Source organism: Aristolochia californica, unplaced genomic scaffold, assembly GCF_029961685.1.
Source record: "Aristolochia californica isolate CCGP_79_NKW_82.1479 unplaced genomic scaffold, dmAriCali1.0.hap1 SCAF_1, whole genome shotgun sequence".
Taxonomy (NCBI): Eukaryota; Viridiplantae; Streptophyta; class Magnoliopsida; order Piperales; family Aristolochiaceae; genus Aristolochia; species Aristolochia californica.
Genome location: NW_027181770.1, coordinates 54,997,516 through 55,017,385, shown reverse-complemented (window position 1 = coordinate 55,017,385; position 19,870 = coordinate 54,997,516). Strand labels below are relative to the sequence as shown.

The 19,870-nt window shown below is 40.1% G+C and overlaps 2 protein-coding genes across 4 annotated transcripts in view; one reads left to right on the top strand and one right to left on the bottom strand.

Annotated features, from left to right (window-relative positions):
* LOC137961314 (uncharacterized) overlaps positions 1-11,694 on the top strand; it is a 42,631-nt gene extending 30,937 nt beyond the window's left edge. The window contains exons 10-12 of one of the 2 annotated variants that reach the window (XM_068808370.1): positions 4,317-4,442; positions 5,464-5,647; positions 11,416-11,694. In XM_068808370.1, coding sequence (XP_068664471.1) covers positions 4,317-4,442; positions 5,464-5,647; positions 11,416-11,517 — 412 coding nt within the window. In that variant the 3' untranslated portion in view covers positions 11,518-11,694. The remainder of the gene's footprint in view (positions 1-4,316; positions 4,443-5,463; positions 5,648-11,415) is intronic. The other variant, XM_068808374.1, reaches the window with a different exon arrangement.
* A 354-nt stretch (positions 11,695-12,048) lies between these two features.
* Positions 12,049-19,189, bottom strand: LOC137961272 (translocase of chloroplast 90, chloroplastic). Of its 2 annotated transcripts, none has more exons than XM_068808366.1 (3): positions 18,969-19,189; positions 14,564-14,688; positions 12,049-14,426 (listed from the first exon to the last, which is right to left on the bottom strand). In XM_068808366.1, exons 2-3 carry the CDS (start codon positions 14,685-14,687, stop codon positions 12,181-12,183), a joined length of 2,370 nt encoding a protein of 789 aa, XP_068664467.1. In that variant the 5' UTR covers position 14,688; positions 18,969-19,189; the 3' UTR covers positions 12,049-12,180. The 2 variants fall into 2 exon arrangements, with proteins under 2 accessions (XP_068664467.1, XP_068664468.1); XM_068808367.1 differs by lacking the exon at positions 18,969-19,189 and adding an exon at positions 18,562-18,606.
* Between the last annotated feature and the right edge of the window lie 681 nt (positions 19,190-19,870).

Here is a 19,870-nt window from a genome sequence, read left to right as displayed (position 1 = left end):
CTTTTTTCTATTTATTATTTATTTATTTGTTATTATTATTTTTATAATGAAATGTAAAGGGTTGTTTAATAATTTTTACTTGCATTGAGTCCCTTAGTCAAGTTAGTGCGGTACATATTAAGTATTTTTCTTTTACAATCATGTAACCTTTTGTTTTACAGTTTTTATGGCATCAGCAACTTCAGTCTTTTTTCCATTTAATTAGAGGGGTTTTACATATTAATTTTTTCTTTTACCACTAATTCCATTTAATAGAAAGATATTAGTGGTTCATTGGATTCCTTATCAGAAGTTGCTGCAACTTCTCTCTCCTTTCCAAGCTCTTTTGCTCCCTTCTCTACCCAATCTCTCTATTCCTGGTTCAATTGGCTGATCTAACATGGTATTGGAGCAATAGAGATGGTTAGTTAAAGCCTTTCCTTGTTTTGCCCTACATGAATCATCCTTGTTGGAATCATAAGCTCTTCTCTACCTTACATTAATCATCCTTGGTTGGAATCATAAGCTCCTCTTTCCCTTCCTATTTTCCTTCCTATTATTCCTGGGCCTGAATCAAATACCTAATGTAGCACTAGGGGTCACGTGGAGAGTGGACATATCTGAACTAGCCATGGTGGTTGTGGCTGTGGAATTGGCTTGGTGCACAAATATGGTGGATGGCATCAATTGATTCAGTATGTGCATGTCACTCATTGGAAGGAAAGAGAAAATAGGAGAATAATGAAGAAAGAAGAAAAAGAGAAAGATAGAGATACTGAAAGAGAGCATTGAGAATGTTCTCATGAAGTCTGGACATGACACCTCTTGCTTCTAATTAACTTAAGTGGTTTGAGGATAATTACAGAAATACCCCCTTTAACATAACTCCTTGTTACTTCCTAACTACACCTCCAAACAATATAAAAATTAAACTATAGATTCATTTCAACATTCTAAACATGATAGTACTCTCACTGAAGTCCAAAACCATTGTAAAATGACTAAAGTACCCCCCTTCAAGTTGGAACATATATATATCTAGGAGCCCTAACTTGTTACAAAATGCCCCAAGCTCACATCTGCACAATGCTTTTAGTAAAGATATCACCAACTTGATCATTAGACTGGACATCGGGGGTAACAGCTTTTCTCATTACTGCATCTCAAATAAAATGACAATCAACCTCTATATGTTTGGTTCTATCATGAAACGTTAGATTGCCTACAATGAAAATAGTTGTCTGGTTATTACAATACATGGTCATGGCTAATCGCATCATCTCATTCCAAGTGTGATCATCATACTTGTGTTGTTCAGGTTGAAGAACAGCAATGAAGTCATCATCTGGTACGAAGGTTCTTCTTTCAGCTTCTCGGATTGTCGGGTATATTGTTGGTGGATCACTGTATTCTCCCTGGTTTGCTGAATCGTCCGGTCGACCAGGAGTACGGTTTCTGTGCCGATAAGTGATAACTCTCGGCTGGGGAACATTGCTCTCTGGAGTGGAGGTAGTAGCACAATGAGGATTGCGGAGAGCAGGAGTGCGGCCACTCGATTCGGTGTCTGACTCTGGGTATAGGAGATTAGTCGTGAGATTGGTTGTTGGGTTGAGAAAATGTTGTCGGAAGGGGAGGGTGTGGTGGACATTTCTGGTGTGGTATGAGGTGGAAGATGGCGGGGATTTGGGATTGCAGGGGAAGGTTCGGGCTGCTGGTTATTTTCAAGGGGGCAAGATGGTGGGCCCTGGTAGTGTTTAGTGATGCCCTGCCGGTTTGGTGGGGGTTGGTTATTTGACTCGGGTGTTTGGTCAACCCGAAAGTGGTGGGGTTATTGTGATTTTGTGGGGCCAGGGTACGAAGTGTGACCAAGGTGGATACGTTATCAGGTCTTTATCAAAAAGGCTGGAAGGATGAGTATGGGTGGTGGCGAAAATTTCTGGATTAGGGATTCTGAGTCTTTAAAATGGGGTCAGGGGTGGGTTTCTAGGTATTTTGCCAGAGTTTAGGTGGTTCCCTTGAATTTAAATTTAAATCCTCTGTAGTTGTTGGCAGTCCCGTCTCGGATGACTCGGCATTGCTTCATTAAAAGGTGGAAATGCTTGGGTATTAAACAAAGGACAATGTAGGGCGGGAGATTGCTGGTTCATCGTCAGAGCATCCCCCATCATTGGAGAAGAGTTGCTGTCCGAACCAAGGAAGCAAACTCGAATCCAGAAGATATGGGTCTCAATAGTGATCTTGATGAGGGAGGATCCCAAGCAAGGTTGTGCAGGAATGATGAAGAGGCGAGCCATTCGGGAGGTGTCCTCATGCTGCATGACAAATTGCCCAAAACATTCAGCGATCCGTCGGAAAATATCCACTTGCCAGAGCTCAGTTGGGAGGCCAAGGATACATATCCATTGGCCGAGAAGCAATTCTGGGTGGAAAGGGGTTTGGCAACTGATTTTAAAAATGGGTGAATCTGGGGTGAATGGAAAACACTGAGCCCATCCTGCATCAGTTTGATCGAGGAAATAAATCAACCAGTTTTGATCATTCAGGAAAGAATGATTGGGTTGGTATGTAATTTGGAGGGCATTGGTTAACCACGAGAGGATTGGTAGGATGTCAAAGGTGGGCTGATGGGTGGTGATGATGATTGAGTACGAGAGAAGCTTGGTTCCCATATTTAGGTGGTGTTGGTCTAGGTGGATGGAGAAAGGGTTAGATGATTGGATGTTGATGGGCGTTTTTGAGGTGATGGTGAGGGTGGGGTGTGCAAGCTAGAAGCATATGGGATTTTTCGGGTTTTTTTCACCCCATTAGTGCTGGAGATTCGAGTAATCCAGGATTTGAACTGATCCCACCCGAAACCAGATTTCAAAGATTCCATGATGTATATTCTTCCCATGATATACTTGCCTTGGCATTGGGTGATCTTGCATTCCTGATTGCCTTTATACTTGTATACGGAGAGGAGGAAGACGAAGTTTCCTATCCAGAGTTCCTTAGATGTCCTTGACGAGTCAGGCAACTGGGTGGCATCATCGAACTAGGTGATGAATGCACTACTGGCAATGAACGGAATGGAGATATATGATCGTTTGCCACTTGTCGAAGAGAATATACGGTCCATTTGTTCGACCGATCGGAGGCGTCCCGAAAAGAGAACACTGTATTGCCGACCCGAAAGGTGGCAATTGGGTTAACGATTTCAGAGGAATCTTGAGCTTGCCGCTTGGTTGCCTTACGAGGATTGGACGTTTGCCAACCACCTCTTTTGTCATCTTCATTGGGAATAACAATTTTTCTGGTGAAAGGTCTCTCGATCCATAACCGTCATCGGGCCATTAAAGGTCCTTCGAGTTGGTCGCACGATGACCGATGGTAGATCGTCACCATCCTCCATGGTCCTTCGGTGGTCATCACGTCGTATCCCATCATCGATCCGATCCTTTTCCCGAGTTGTTTGTTGCATTTTGCCTCCATGCACATCACCAATCTGCCCCTTGCTCTCCATCCAATTTCCAAGCATTTAGGGTTTGCTCCCTTAGGTGAGCTGCTCTTCTCACAGAGGTTTCTGCCATCTTCCTCTTTCTTCTCTCTTTCTCTTCTCTGTACTCCTCATTAATCCCTAAATTCTACAATGGTTAACTGTCCAAAGATTTCTTTGATCTCATCAAGGAAGTAGAGAAAGCAGCCAGCTGGGTGATATTTTTTAGAGGCCCAACTAATGATGGTGGATTGTCCTCCAATAAGCAGAGTATCCAAGACCTGTTTACCATAGACCTTCAAGCATGGAAGGAGGGGCATCAAATCTACTTCCAAGGAGTCGTTGATGACTGAAGGGAGTGAAGAAGACTGGACCGATGCTTCCCTCAGTGCGACAAGTGAGACCTCCTCCCCCATAAAGGGTAGGATTACCTCTAGATCTACTATTAAAATTAACTTCTGCCAATCCCTCAAGTGTGAAAACTAAGTAGGCGAGATGATGCTGTCATCTGAGAAATGAGCCACCAATCTCTAGTTGTCTCAGATAGTGGAAATATGAAGGTGCTCGATTTCAAGAAGTTTACTGACCTTGAATCGGACATATTCTTGTCCATTTATACTTTCTAAAGCTTACCTTCTTCATGCATTTTAATCAAACAATTTTGTCTTGCAGAAGAAAAAGTTAGTCTTGCATAGTTATTATCACTACCTTGAATCTTTATTTGTGATTTTTTCAAATGAAGTATGAATTACAACTCACTTAAAGAAGTAAAAAATCTTGTATCAGTGTGGTAATGCTTCATGAGTCCCTCTTCTGGCTGTTTGCTGTCATGGACTGAGAACACTGTCATTAATATCTGCAGACAGTCTTCTCTACCTTTAACTTTGGAAATGCAGTTGTCCTTGGGTTGGTTGATTAGAAAAATACAAGAAAGGATACGTTTGTCTTCTCTGCGGGCTTTGATTGTGAAAGATGCAAACAGATCAAGGTAAGAGTTTAATATTATGTCTACAAAAAGGTAGTTATTTTATTTTATTACAATTTTTTTATTTTTATGTTCACAAGTAGATGCTTTAGAGGAAGAAAAGAATCTTCATTCGTGCTACATTCTTATTATGTCTTTGCACATTTCCTCATTTCGACTTTTTCAAGCAGCAAATTGAAACTCCAGTATCACCTAGTCTACTTGGCTTTAGGCAACTATTTTCTATGGATTTCAATAATTATAGTTTGTTGTACACAGATAAATATCTCATGGCATGCTGTACATATTGGGTTTTACAGGGGTTGTAAGGGATGTGATACAGGCTGCTGTGGTGCTTCGTACAGCTGTATTGCATGACATATATTGTATCTTTGATTCCTAAACAGTATCTAATACCTATATGGAAAAATTATCCTCATAGGAGACTAGGTATCACATTCATGTCCAGTTCGTCCTTCCTCTGAAAAATTCTCCCTTACATGATAAGCAATGTGTTGATAGTCTTCTGTTGAATTCAATCATTGAAAGTTCCTGAAGTTAGGATGAACTTATGCAGTTAATTATGCGATAGGAATTTCTATCTGCTTACAACTAAAGAACGACCTAACTGCTACTTTTATGCATGAAAGCTGCAAGAAGAAAAGAAGTCACAATTTTGATATGTGTTATTGTTGAGATTTGTGGTTAGATTGAGATTTCATGACAGTACATTCCGAGCACTACTAATATTATTTTGGCTTCCTTGCAAAAAGGTTTCTCTCACCTATCTTTTCTTGTCCTATTTCTGTTTGAGGCTTGAGGCTCCTATTTGTATTTCTATTTCTTAAGAAATAAAAGCTAGTGATAGTCACTTTCCTAAAAAAGAAATTTTAGGCAGATGCCAGACTTACAGTGAAGTAGAAAATACCAAATAGGTTGTGAAATACATATCCATGATTCTCTCTTGAATCTTAACTTGCATCATTTGCCTTTTGGATTATGAAGTTCCTTTTCTGCTTAAACCTGTATTCTCATGTACTTACAGGCACTCTTTTGAGTACTGTGATAAAGATGAGACAATAACTGCTCATTTAGTGGAGGGTATCGATGCTATCCTAAAGATTTCACAAAGCTGGCCAGCATCAACTTCCCCATTAAAGTTGGTCATTCTCTCTAACTCAGAGTTCAGTTCTACAGAAGTTCCTTCTTGCATTCTTAATGAGGTTAAGGTGAGTTATAATACATTCTACTTCTCAAAGTTTCAGCATTTGAGAGTTTCTACTATTTATAGTGTAGAAGTTGAAAAATAGAGAATAGACAAGTGTGTCAAAATAACCATAGAGAGAGAAGCTTTGGTCGATCTTCTCATTGATCATAAATAAGGTATGTTGAGAGAGAGAAAATAAGAGTTGTACTTGAAGCCAGTACTTTAGTTAAACTCACATGATAGGGGTGTATGGATGAAACGGAATAGGCTATTCCATATACTGTTCTATTACCCTTCCGGTATTCCTTATCCGTTCCATCTGATTATTTTTTAAGGTATTCCAGTTCTGTTTATTTACACGGTTAAAAACCGGGTAAAAGGGTAAATAAACGAAAAATAGTAAAAATTAGTAAAAAACATAACACCATGTTTATAATATCTGAACAGTAAAAAGTCATATACCAACACACATAACAAGGTCCCTCTACATAGATATATAAAAAATTACAATAATACCCTTACATAATTGGTAAACTGGTAAATCGGTATGGAATAGGTATTATCCATTTCCATTCTGTTTAGTAAATAGTAAAATGGTATTACAGAAGACCCATGGATCAGCAAGAGCAAGGGAGAGGGTGAGAGAAAAGGCACGAACGAGATGAAGAGCAAGAATGAGAGCAAAAGAGATGGAATGAAGAAGATCAAGTAGTGAGAGGGAAAGTAGAAGGGTGAGAAGGACTAAATGAAAGAGGGAGATTGAAGGATACAACCAGAGCGAAGGAGAAAACCAAGAGGATAGTGGGAGAAAGAGCAAAAGAAGCAATCACAGGAGATTCCACAAATACAGGGAGACCTTGCTCAACAGACCACTCAAAGGAGCAGCTCTGAGAGAGAAACCATCTCAGCCATATTTAGTGTGGAATCTGGAGACTTCTGACCATGATGAAGAAGGATATGAATGACAAGTAGTTAAAAACAAAGCAAACCGTCAATGATTGCGCACCAGAAGGCAAGAAGAATCTCCCACTGGCATTCTCTTCAAATATGGGAGCACAACCTTCTCCATCAGCAAAACGGTTGATTGCACTGGCCAGATAGTTCGGTTGATAGTTAAAAATGGTGATAAACGTTCTTTTATCTCCATCCCTATGATTTCTTGCACAACATTCACCGAGTAGTTCAAGAGTGCTACAATTGATTGCCAAACTGGAAATAGAACCAGGGAGCTCTGGACCGGGAGACTCATATTCTGCTTCTCAGTCTTTCAGTACAATGACACCAAGGAGTCTAAGATAACACAATGCCGAGAGGGCATGATCATGACTCACATCTACATCCCGGAATGTACCAACACTGGGTTTGGCTGGCGAATACTCACGGAAAGACTTCGCAGCCTTACCCCACCCGGCCCTCAAGAGAGACAACCAATCCGAATGGCCACTCCATAATTTCCACCATTACCAATGGTGGGGTGCTTTGGAAAATCCACCCAATTAAACCTGGCACCACCTCCTGACCTTCCAACCCATACCGGTAATAACAACTACAGCTCCAGCCTTGCTGAAATTGATCCCAATCAACTCACCATCACTCTACCTGCCACTGTTGACAGTGATATGGTTGAGGGCTTCAATCTCCATTTGGTTTTCTGAAATACTTCAGCTCAGCTACACTCCTGCCCACTCCTACCTCGGATTTCATTACTGGCTCTTCCACTTCCAAACTGTAGCAGAAAAAAAAGAAGTTATTAAGCTACCAACCAACCCAAAACTCAGCCTCAGCAAGATCAAAGAGTGGGCACCCTCCATCCCCAATCGCCCATTTTTGCAATGGCTAAACATCTGGGGGCCACCTGTGGAGCTCTGGCATGACCAAACATTTGTTCAAATAGCCACTGCTTTAGAAAATAGAGACCCTAGATGAGATTACAAATCAGAAGGTCTGGCTTGACTTTGCAAGAATGTTCATCATACCGAAACAACACTAGAAAGGATCCACCTTCCTCAAAATTTCTGTTGGAGACAACTTCTTTTGGATCAAAATCAACTTCGAGGAACTTTGCCTCGAAGGGAGTCAGCCTGTTGTTCACCACAATCTGGGAAGACAACCGAGTTCACTCGAACATCAGGGACTCGACCAGGAGAAGCCAAGTTGACCCTAAATCACACCACAGCCCCATCCCTAACGTCAGCATGGAGGTTAGTGATTCATTCGTGTCTCTCCTGCCTTTCCAATCGATTTCAAATTCAAATTTCAAAATTTCAAACCTTCCACCTACACTGCACAGTCATGCTGCCATCATTACCAACCAGCTAAACCTGAAAGCTTTGTCTCCCTGTTCCAACCCTCTCAATGAGTCTTATGACCTATGGAATCCCCATCTTGGCATAATAAACCATAACTCCCCTGTTGCCCACAAGCCATATCCCAATGCAGGCTCTGGTTGCAGCACTTTATTGACACAAAATCTGCCAGAGAGAGCCGGTCAGAGTCTCAAAACAGAAAACACCCGTCCCCTAACCTCAATTCGACACAACTACTCGAAACCAAGTGATGTGTTGCTCCTCTAACCATCTTCTGGGAAGTGACCATACCTCAGGTGAAGCTTCTCTTAATGCCTAGCAAAAGCAGTTTCCAACTTCAGCCCGCATCAAACAATCCACCTATTTGACACCAAATCAAACACCACTACAACCAATGAAGAACCTAAACAAACATGGACCACTGACCTCCCCCCCCTCTTCTGTCCACATACCAAAGAAAAGGAAGAATCTGATCCAAAAGGCTTCTCCCAGGCCAGTCAAGTAATCCTCAGTATCACACAAACCCATAAACTGGTTGCATCCTCTTCCTTCCTCCAGGGAAATGTTCTCAAAAACTTGTGGCTGAGCTCCAATCCGAGAGGCACAGATATGATGAGGAGACTTGGACACAAATGATGGAGTTGGAAAAGCCGTTGGAGTTGTTTACAAAGAAATGATAACCATATCCTGAAATGTCAGTGGAATTGGTTCTCAGACGAAGAGAGCTACAATTTGAAATCTCCTGGCATCCAGTAAGCCTAAGAAACCATGGCCCAATGCATGGATGATCAAATCACTCATGACCTCTGAAGCTGCACAAACCTTGCTTGGATGGCAGTCAATGCACTTGGGCATTTGGGTGGGATCCTCGTCCTTTGGAACCCGAACTTTGTTGACGTTCTTGATGAGGAAACTGGTGTCTACTCCATTGGTTTGAAATTTCGTGACAGAAGCACGGGTAGCACTAGGTGTCTTGTTGGAGTATATGAACCCACTCTCTATGGGGATCACAACAAGTTTTAGGAAGAACTATCCAACCTCTCCCAACATTGGCAACTGCATTGGTTACTAGCGGATGACTTTAACATGATCCGCTTCTGCAATGAAAAGTCCCCTACTTGTTGTCGAACCACCTCTACAATGCGACGATTTGCTAACTTCATTGGTAGTTGCGACCTAGAGGGAATCGACCTGTCTTGCAAGCGTTCACCTGGTCCAATGGGCAGTAACAACCCTCCTTTCCAAGTTTGATGGTTTCCTTGCAAACGGTGATTGGTTGCGTCTCTATCAAAAAGCTGTTGGGAGAGTCCACAACCGGGCCAACTTTGATCACTGCCCATCCTCGTTGTCACCAAGATTGGGCAATGGGGGCCTAAAACCTTCAGATTTGAGAATTCATTGACTTTGATAGCCTAATCTCTAGCTGGAGGCTAAATCATTACAGTGCCGGTGCTGCTGGATGGCGTCTCCCATAGAAGCTCAAGCTCCTAAAAAAAATCAACTTAAATGCTGGTCCTCAACTAACTGTGTTGCTGCCATCCTTGAGAAAGTCTCCCTCTTAACTCAGATTGCCATTTTTTATGATACCGAAGAGCAAAGGTCACTTTCTCCCACAAAATTCCACAACCGACTTTCGCTGCAAAATAAAATTTAAATAATCTCCCACAACGAAAGTATTCACTGGAAGCAGTGAGCCTGATTCAAATGGCTGGCTGAAGGTGATGGCAGCACCAAATTCTTCCGTGTGGTGGCTTCGGCTAGAAGGACTAACCTAATTACTTCATTATGTACCAATGATGAACTGTTGTCGGATAAGACCTCAATTACTAACGGTCTTATTAGTTTTTTGTATATTTATACTCGGAGGAATGCCTTGATCAACCTACGTTGCAGCGCTTTTACATTTTTCCAAAATAAGATCCATCGCTCCTTATTGAGCTCCTGGCCCTGACGGAACTCTACAAGTAGTGCTGGCCAAGGATGACATGCTATCTATGTTTCACTCTTTCTACCATCATGGCATAAAATATCAGAGTATTGGTGCATTCTTTATTTCCCTGGTCCCCAAGAAAGAGTTGGTGGAACACCCCCTTGATTGTCGGCCTGTAAGCCTTGTCTCCACCCCCTACAAAGCTATTACCCAATTGCTTGCTCATAGGCTTAAAGTTTCCCTACCCATGGTGATCCACAATGGTCAGTGCACCTTTATTAAGGGGTGAACTATCCTTGACTCCACCATGGCTGCCCTTGACATCCTTGATCACTTTAAGAGATCGAAAAGGCTGAGATTTGCGCTAACTTGACCTTGCGAAAGATTTCAATTGTGTGAACTAGAAGCTACTTGATGACCTACTTGAGAGAATAGACTTTGAAGACCGATGGAGATTTTAGATATGGAGTTGCATATCTTCTGCATCCTACTCCCTCCTCCTTAACGGCACAGTGTGTGGCTACTTTGGCAACTCTCGTGGTATCCGATAGGACGATTTTCATCCACCAGCAAATTTTCTACATTTTACTGTTAGCTAAAGACATGCATTGATTTAATAGGAAGAGGAATAGGAGGGGTAAATTGTCAAAGGATTTGTCACTACCATTAGAATAAAAAAAGGAATGTGTTAGATAAAAGGTTACACCTGTTGAAATACATGTCCTTTTTAGTAAGAGGATCATAATATTAGTAAGCTTTCTAAATAAGAGAATAACCCAAAAGTATACATTTGATAGATACAATTCATAAGTGAAACAATTACAACCAAAAACTCGAGGCAGAATAGAAAAGTGGGTTATGAAGCTGGAGCAGTTTACTTGGTATTTTATCATCTAGCATAGTACAGGGCATACATTTTATGACATGTGAGAATTGTATCCCCCAAAATGTTTTAGGAAGCTTCATATGAAAGAACATAGAACAGGCTACATCGAACAAATGTTTGCTTTTCCTCTCTGCCTGTTAGGAACTTGTCCTAATTTGAGAGAAAAATATAAGAGATAGTTCAACACAAAAAGCGAACAAAAAAGATTTAGGGTTTTAATTGTCCACTATTTATATTTTAATTACAACTCGAGAAAGAAAGAAAATAGACTCCTATTTAAATTAAGAAACTAATGTCTCATACTTTTTCACTTGAGTTACGAAACTGACAAGACTATGATTTATTGTTTTGCTGTCATGCACTCTGATTTTAAGTTTTAATAACATCACTGTTATGTTGTATTAAATTGATTTCTGTTTTGATTATTGTTTTGCTTTACTCATGCAACTTCTCTATTTACTATAAATGCGATATCCATGCACATTGTGAGCATTGATTTCTCTTCTAGTTCTTCCAAATATCATGAAAATAATTTACATACTAAAGATAAAATTTCTTCTCATTCCTCTAGTTAGGATGGTGGCTTGTGGGTTCGTTATCTTTAAAATAATTTTATTTATCTTCAGTTGTACTTACAGCATGGCATCACTCTGCTCCTGTTTTGGTAGGAATTGGCTAACTCGCTGGATGTTCAAGAGCGCCATGACCTTGTCAGCTTTGTCAATGCGGTTGAGCAAATTCTTGTTCAACAGAAAAGTTTGGCACAGTAATCTGGTTTTTCTTTTAGACTCAAAGATTAAGAATTTTGTATTTGGTTGGATCATCTCGTCACTTGATAGTGTTACAGTAAAACTCTCTAGACTACAAGAAAGCAAACTAGACTCAATTCCACTGAACGTTAATTGTGCTGAGATTTTAATGACTTAATGACTCAAGTTAGAGCATAATTAGATGTTTCTATATTATTTAGTCAATCACTTAAGTAGATATAAATGGCGTACTAGCATTCAAATGTTGTCAGAAAGAACAAATGTCATTTAATGTTAGAAATCCTCTTTCCGACAATGGATTTCAACCACTTTCAAGCATACTCTCACTTTCTAATCAATTTGTGCTATATGATGATATCAAACAAAGAAAGTCTTAAGTTCAAAATTGATTTGTGAAGTGTTGTTTTGTTGAATTTAGCTCCTCTTTGAGGGGTTTTCCGAAGCAGTCTTTCAAACTCATCTCTCGAGTATTATCCTTTCTAAATCATGTAATTGGGATTGAATTGAGCTGCTATTACTTGCTGACGATCACAAAATCACTTCCCGTAAAGCAATGGCATGTTGTCGCTGTACAATTATTTACCAGCATTACTCAAAATGCAGCTCAAAGAGCCTTGGTGTTTACACGTACATACGATAAAACTAAGACAGTACAAAATTGAGCTAGTTCCCGACCTGTGTCTTCTCTTCTTCAACAGGGGACAAAAGTGTCCTACTTCCCCTTCTCCTGAAAAGGGCTCTCAAAATCGGAACAATAACAAAAAGACATAGTTCTATATGCTCACTACTGCTGGTCTTCAAGCAAACCTGCCCCATTTTTCTGCTGTTCAAACTGACATTGGCTGACAACTTTGTACCTCGACATGGTCGAAACTCGGACTGAATGCTTCCGCCCAGCACCGTGTCTTTATCAAATGACACGGCTGATATCACCACACTGGTTTTATCATTCCTTACTGGGTGATCTCTACCTTTTAGTGTTGCTTCTAGGCTTCCACCATAAGCCACTTGACCACAGCCTGCCACCCGCCCCATGTTCAGGAGAAATTTCAACCTTCTAGCAACAACAAGAGAGTCTTCAAGCTTGGCGCCAACAACATACTTATCACCTACCGAGGTAAGAGAAACTTCACATCCTGTTGCATTATTCTTCCAAGTCCTTAATTTTGCCCCTCCCCTAGTGGTACACACGAGGTTGCCACCTGATGTTTGAACACCAAGACCTGCTGATAAGAGAGATCCACGTAGAAGATCCGCAAATGAAGCAGCAGATTCAGCCTGAAGATTAAAGTCATGTTTATCTTTGCTCATCTGTCCCACAATAGAGGCATGTAAATCCTTTCCAAAGTCCTCCGAAACCTCTAGATTAATACCATCAAACCCAATATCATGATCCCAGCCTTGAGAATCTAAAACGGGTCCCACATGCCATTGATCATTATGATTTGCTAAGCAACGGTATCTGTAAACAGGATTATCGGAACTAAAACTCAGTGGGATGGCCATATCCTGCAAAGGCACTGCTTGAGACGAATCAGTTTCAAAATTTGCATCATTTGTTGAGGCTTTATCTTTTGAAAACAAAATATCTCTTTTCCTCCTCAGCTCTCCTTTCCACTGCTTCTTCAGATAAAGAGTTTCTCGATATTCCATTTCATCCAAATAATCCTTTTTCAGATCTTTATTTAGTCTTTCAAACTCGGATTTTTTTAAGAAGCGGAAGGGGGGCAATTGATCATATTCATCTTCCTCATCTAAGTCAGAAACTTCATCCAAATCTTCACTGGAACTATAAGAGTGAGGCTGCAGAAGAGATGTAAGCAGATGAGGTAAAGAGGGCGTCCGAGAGCCTGCCTGCCTTAAAGGGAAGCTATCCTGAAATCTTAATAGACCATTTGCATCAAATAATACTTTGCTGGATACACACAGAAGCAAAAAATGTGACTTCCAGACTTGGCCATTTGGGAGAATTTTTTCCCCTCTATTATTAGTTTTACACAATGGGTGATTCTCCACTAGTAAGACAGGATTTTCCACTCGTCTATCATTAGCTGCCTGCTGTATGTAATGTTGAACTACCCTTGTACATTGAGCAACATATCCGCCATAACTGACCGGATATCCATCAGAAGTCTCTGGTAATGCAGAGGCCGAATGTGTCATTACTAATAGAGCATTAAACCAAATTGCTGGACCAAGAATATCTGTAACAAGCTTCAGTAGTGGAAAGTCACTGTAACCCGTGTTGATTGAATCAAGCCGCTCAAAATATAAGACCATATCTGGTTTGGATCGTTTGATAAACCTCTTCACTGACAGCAATATCTTCCTGTTCTGACGCTGATAAGCACAAGATGACAAGAGACCTGGAGTATCAATTAATGTGATTTTAATTCCATTAATGGATCCCAACACCTCCTGAACATGATCAGTGGCAGGTTGGAATGCATCTGTTGCAGCCTTCTCTTGATCTAATATGGAATTTATGGTAGAACTCTTGCCAACACCAGTTTTACCTAGCAACAGTATCTTCAAAGAAAAGTTCAAATCTGAATGGTTAACTCCTTCTAGCTCTGCAGCAATTGCTATAGCCTTGTCATTCTTGAGACTCACCCTTCTTCCATCACACGCTTCAGCTCTTATAAGGCATGCAAGCTGTAGGCGGTACAATACTTGTGCAACAACCGGATTTTGAGGTGACTGATCAAGACGGTGGATAAGTCGTAGATAATTAATTTGCAGCGCTTCAACTTTACACAGAGGGTCATCCTTCTCATATTTAGAGACAGAATTGGATTGATGACAATCCTGAGGCAAGAGAGGACAACTTTCCTGAACTTGAGTATCAACATAAAAGTTAGAAGTACCAGGAGATGCATTTTCTCTTAACCCAGAGCCCAATGTTGAACCTGAATACAGATGAAAATGATTTTTTATTATGAAGGAGAACAAGTTATTATTAAATATACGACAGACAAATAAGCCCAAAAAAAGGTCCAGATTGAGTTGGCCAAATCCGATGAACAGAAGCCCAAAATAACTTCACCTTGATCTTCTGATCCTTCAACTACAGATTCGCCATAAATGAAATCACCAGACAAAGGTCTAGCTGAAAGCAACGACTTGGAAGATGCAACTTGGCAGGAAATCCAATCCTTGACGGCCTTCATCCTTAAAGGGAAACATACTTAATGAGTATTGGCATTCCAAGAATATTAGACGCTCTGGAATGAAAGAGTAAGCTAAAAGAGTATTTTTTTTAATTAAAAAACAAAGGCTTTATTGAGCTGGAGAAAAACAAGAAAAGAGATGAGCATAGTGTTATACCCTCGCCCCTCCTCTAGTCTTGCAATCTCAAACAAACAAAACGCCAAAAAAGCATAGTGTTATACCCTTGCAAATGAACAATAATTTGCAGCACTCTAATTATATGCAGCCAATGATTTAACAAAGTGGATGCAGATGGATGACTTCAGATTGTCCAAGATATTATCAGTAATGTTCAAAACTTATTTGCTGGGTTCCACCGTATCAGCATCAACTTTTCCACTACGGGAAACATGGCAGCAGCAAAAATATTTGCTTCATAGAAGAACAAGAAGAAAGTGTGCTACATCCTAAGTAATCAAAGAGGCCAATAACAGAGGGGGGAGTCACAGAGAAAAATGGATTATTCATATATTTCAGATGTTATTACAATGGTGAGGCTTCAAATATTGTCAAAACTAACCAATTCAGCCAGCTTACTGTTAAGAAAGTTACAAAAATGTAAGACAACTTCACTTCGGGGTTGCATCATGTGGTCTCATTACAGAATAAGGCAGAGGAGAGGCCCTTTAAATACAAAACCCCACAAAAATAAAGACTTTGATGATGTTCTTAAGAATCAGAAACTGCTCCATAAAACTGTGAACCTATCCAAGGCCCTATCCGAGGTAACCTCATTGTCAATAGACATAGAAATAACTCAGTCCTCTGACGAGCCGAGGCAATGGCATGAAAGAATTTCGTTGGCATTGCCTTCGGCCAGCCACTTAAATTGGGCCCGTTGCTTCCATTGCACCAGCTCGGTGTGAATAATAGACAGAAATTTCTTTGAAGGTCAGCACGAAGACAGAAATCAGAGTAAGAAAGGTACCTTTGCTCCTCCATCAAATCAAGGCCAGCAATCTAAGACTGGAGCGAGGACTTATCGGAAGTGGCAAAGAGGTGACATTCCGATGACCAAGATTGGAGCTTCTCTTTGAGGCGCTTTAGCTTGCGAGGAAAGGTCCAACCATCATAATTATGGTCCTCAATAACCGCCCATCACTCATTGATACGGTTAGCAAAGTGCTTATCCATCAGCCAAGTGTTGTCAAACCGAAAGGAGGCGGGACCCCATTTGTCAAATTTAGTGTCAATCTGGATGGGCCAATGGTCAAAGTCACAGACATTCTCATGGATCCTGACCCAATCACCAGTGGCAAAAAACCGGTCCAGCTTAGAAAGGATGGGCGGTCGCTGCCCATTAGACCAGGTGAAGGATTTCCTGGAAAGACAGATCTCCTCTAATTCAAAGCATCTAATGAATTCTGTAAAGTGATGCATAGTGGAGGAAATTCTGGTTGCAGGGGGAGATTGTCGCTGCAGAATCGAGTTGCATTGAAATCCCTATCAAGGACCCAAGGGATGGGTCAGCAGGGGAGAAGAACAGAGAGTTACTCCTAAAAGGAGCAGTGCTCCCAGTAACGAGTGGGCCCGTAGATTCCAGCAAGGCCCCAAACAAACCCAGTGCATCTGTCCTGTAACTTGTTTCCAATAGAGAAGGATCCAATAATGTGATCCAAGATTTCATCAACAGATGAGTTCCATAGGAGGAGAATTCCCCTGGATGAACCAATAATGTTAATAGTAAGTCACTCCAAATTACTGCAGCCCCATAAGTCATGAACAGGGGAGTTAGAAAGATTTTGACATTTAGTTTCTTGTAATATTACAATTGATGGGTGGCTCTTAGCAAGGAGACTGCACACAGTGGCGGGCATCCGAGGAGAACCAATGCCACGTACATTCCATGAAGTTACAATCATTTTCTTCCTTTGCAGTTAACTCCTGAATTGGGCTTGTTGCATGATGGGTACCGTTTATAGGTCACTCCCATTCTCTTCGCAAAATCCATTACGCGGCTCCAAGTTCCCTCACCAAATTTTCCATGTTCAAAGACTAAAAGAATTGGGTGTTTAGTCATCCGGCATGGGAAAACAGAAATCATCCAAAACCGGATCAGCCGAGTAGTGAGGCATGCTGCTGGATTCCCCAGGAGAAGGGGCTCTAGAGGCGATGCGACATTGGCGCTGGTATGTGGCTAGTAGAGGTGGCGAGCAGGCAGCATAGGGGGGGGGGGGGGGATGGATCCATCTGAGCGTAACGCCTGCTGAAGAGGAGAGATATAGCTGCGGAATGCGATTGGGAATCGGGTTGAGTGTGAAGAAGAGGAAGCACATTGTCTGGGCCGAGGGGTAGGAGGGGCTAATTGCGGGAGAGTCTTGGTTCTGGTTGAGATAGGGGGGAGCCTTGGTGTTGGTTAAGTAGGGGCGGGAGAGTCAAATTGATTAGCTCAACACAATGGAACAATCGACAACACAAGTAGCACTAGTTGTAGCTGGACCTCGAGGATAAGGTTCTTGTAGAAGGGGAGCAATGTTGAGCACAATCAACTATTGTGGACAATTATATATTTTACAAGGTTATTTATGTAATTTGGGTAAAAGTGAAACATAAATAGAGTTACTTTAGTTCATAAAGGTAACATGGTCATTAAATAGCAATTAGGGTTAATGTTAGGCTTGTAATCATCTACTTAAAAGAGAATTCGTGGTTGAGTAGGGAAGCCAAGAGAAACCCTATTTTGTTATTGCTTCTCTGTGTATCTACTACCAAAAACTCAAGCACAAAGGTCCTGCTAACATATCTTCCTTCTGCTTCTCTGTGTTATTTGTTTAGCAAACTCTACAAGGATCAATTGGCGAGAATGGGAGTTTCACATCCCACCATTGTTGTTTATCTTTCTAATGATTCGTCTTAGCATTTTTTTTTTTAATGAAGATTCCTCTTAGCTTATTTACTATCATTTAGGCAATTTGCCTGAGAACTATTCTTGTATTTTTTCTTTTTGCTCTTCATAAAAATTTCGGTGTTTCATAAAACAGAAAAAAAAGGAGAAATAATCTATTGTACATTTCTTTAAATGTATCCATTATTTTACAAGGGCACGAATATGGATAAGGGTCTACCAACTTGGTGGCAGCAAAAACATGACAAGTTAAACATTTTACAAAAAATTAATCATTTCTACTATGTTTACAATACTGCCTTAAACACCATGTTACCATAAACATTTTTAAATAAATACATCTGAAATGGTGATTCATGGACATGGAATACGAAAAAAGAATACAAGAAAGAAAAAGAAACCAAAGGCTTTTAATCTTATCTAATGGCTAAGTTAGACAATCGGTGATTTAATTTAGCTGGGATTTCAGTATCTCCTCTATCTAACTAAGACTACATTCAAATTCCCTATATCTTGGGTCCGTTGGATCAAATACATTAAGAAAAATATATTATCCATATCCTTAACAGTGCTAAAGTAGCTGAAATTTCTAAACTTCAGCAGTCATTTGACAAGAAGAAATACATTTATCAATATGGCCAGATCAGTACACAAACGTAGTTTTGCTGGGTGAGGTCAACTTCCTCTTGGCAGACTAGGTTAGCCCAAGTTTTTAATAGAAAGAGATAAAAAAAAAACCTCTAAACAATTCACTCCAAGTTTTCGACTTTGGATACTGCTTCAAAATCCAGATGAAGAGGAGCCTCCTTCTCAGAGCATTTTTTTACTGGATAATAAAGTTACCTGCTAGGTCATCATTACCAACTACTTAAAGACTATTTAGTTCAAATAACGGCTTTCCCACGCATTGGCAGCTGTTAAGACAAATAAATTCACATAATCTGAGCACCTTTGATATCTACAACTTGAATAGTTATCGAAAGACCGACCTGCTTTCACTGAAACATCCTTTTAATGATAGAAGACGCAAAAACAAGTTCCTGTATATTGACATAACCACAAAGATGCAGAAATAACTAGCTGTATATAGAACAAGAGGATAAATACTAAATCTTTGGCGCATCATAGGGGTATATCGAATGACTAATTGTTTCAACTTTCGAGCATCATAAAGAGGGAAAAAAGATTAACAGATAGCCATTCGGGGATGGCCGTCAATGTTAATCCTCCGGGAGAAAGCTACCAAATAAAAGAAATGGACAGTAATCAGTCGGTCCGATGAGACTCAGCCCCCACGAGACAAAATTATCATCTAGATCAAGTTGCACACCATAATAACATGTGAAGCCCTACAAACATGCAACAAAATTTTTGACAGAAAAAGAAAAGGATTTACCAGAAACTATTCAGAAGCGCGAGGCTTCATATATGTCTTTCCATGCCCTTTCCGCTTGCTATTCTTATTCTCTTATCCCTTTCCTCCGTTACAAGTATTTGCTGTGTTATCATCATCGCAAAACTTGGTCACTTTCCCAGGTTGTGTTCTTCTCTCTTGTTGATGAAAATTCGGATAAAAGACACCAACAACCAAATTGTGGAGAGACTTTGCGTGCTCCGTTGCCGACACACGACTGGTAAATCAGGGCTCACTGGTCAATTCGATCCACCCATTTATACACTCGAATCACGAACCTATCCAATGGAAGGAATACAATTTCGTATATAAATAAAATGTTTATTTTAAACTAATAAAATTAATATACATAATAGAAATTAAAATATTAAAATCATACGAATCTAAGTTCATTTAAGTTTAAGTGCAGCCCAATTTTTATTTTTACCATCAGAATTAAATTAAATGATTTCAAAACTAATTTCTTCTTGTTCTATATTTATTTTATTATCTTATGCATTCTAAGTTTATATTCTTTTTAATTTTTATTTTTATCAGCTATTAATATTAAAATAAATAAAAATCTAAGAGAAGGAGATGATTAATTTATATATAATAAAACTTTATCTTGGATCAATCACTCTTAAAATGAAAAGGATAATAGTAATGTGAATTATATCTTATTAATGGCCACTACAATCAAATTTGCCAAAATTCCCAAAAGTTCCTTGTTAGTGAAAAAATGGAGCTTCTTTCAAAACCGGGAGGAGAGGAGTGATCGCCTTCTGCTTCCCATCTTCGATGTTATGATCAAATTCTCTTTTTCACAAACTATTTTTGGGAATAATAATGGTTTTTTTTTCTTTTCCATGGGATTCCAAACAGACCCTGAATGTAAATGAAGT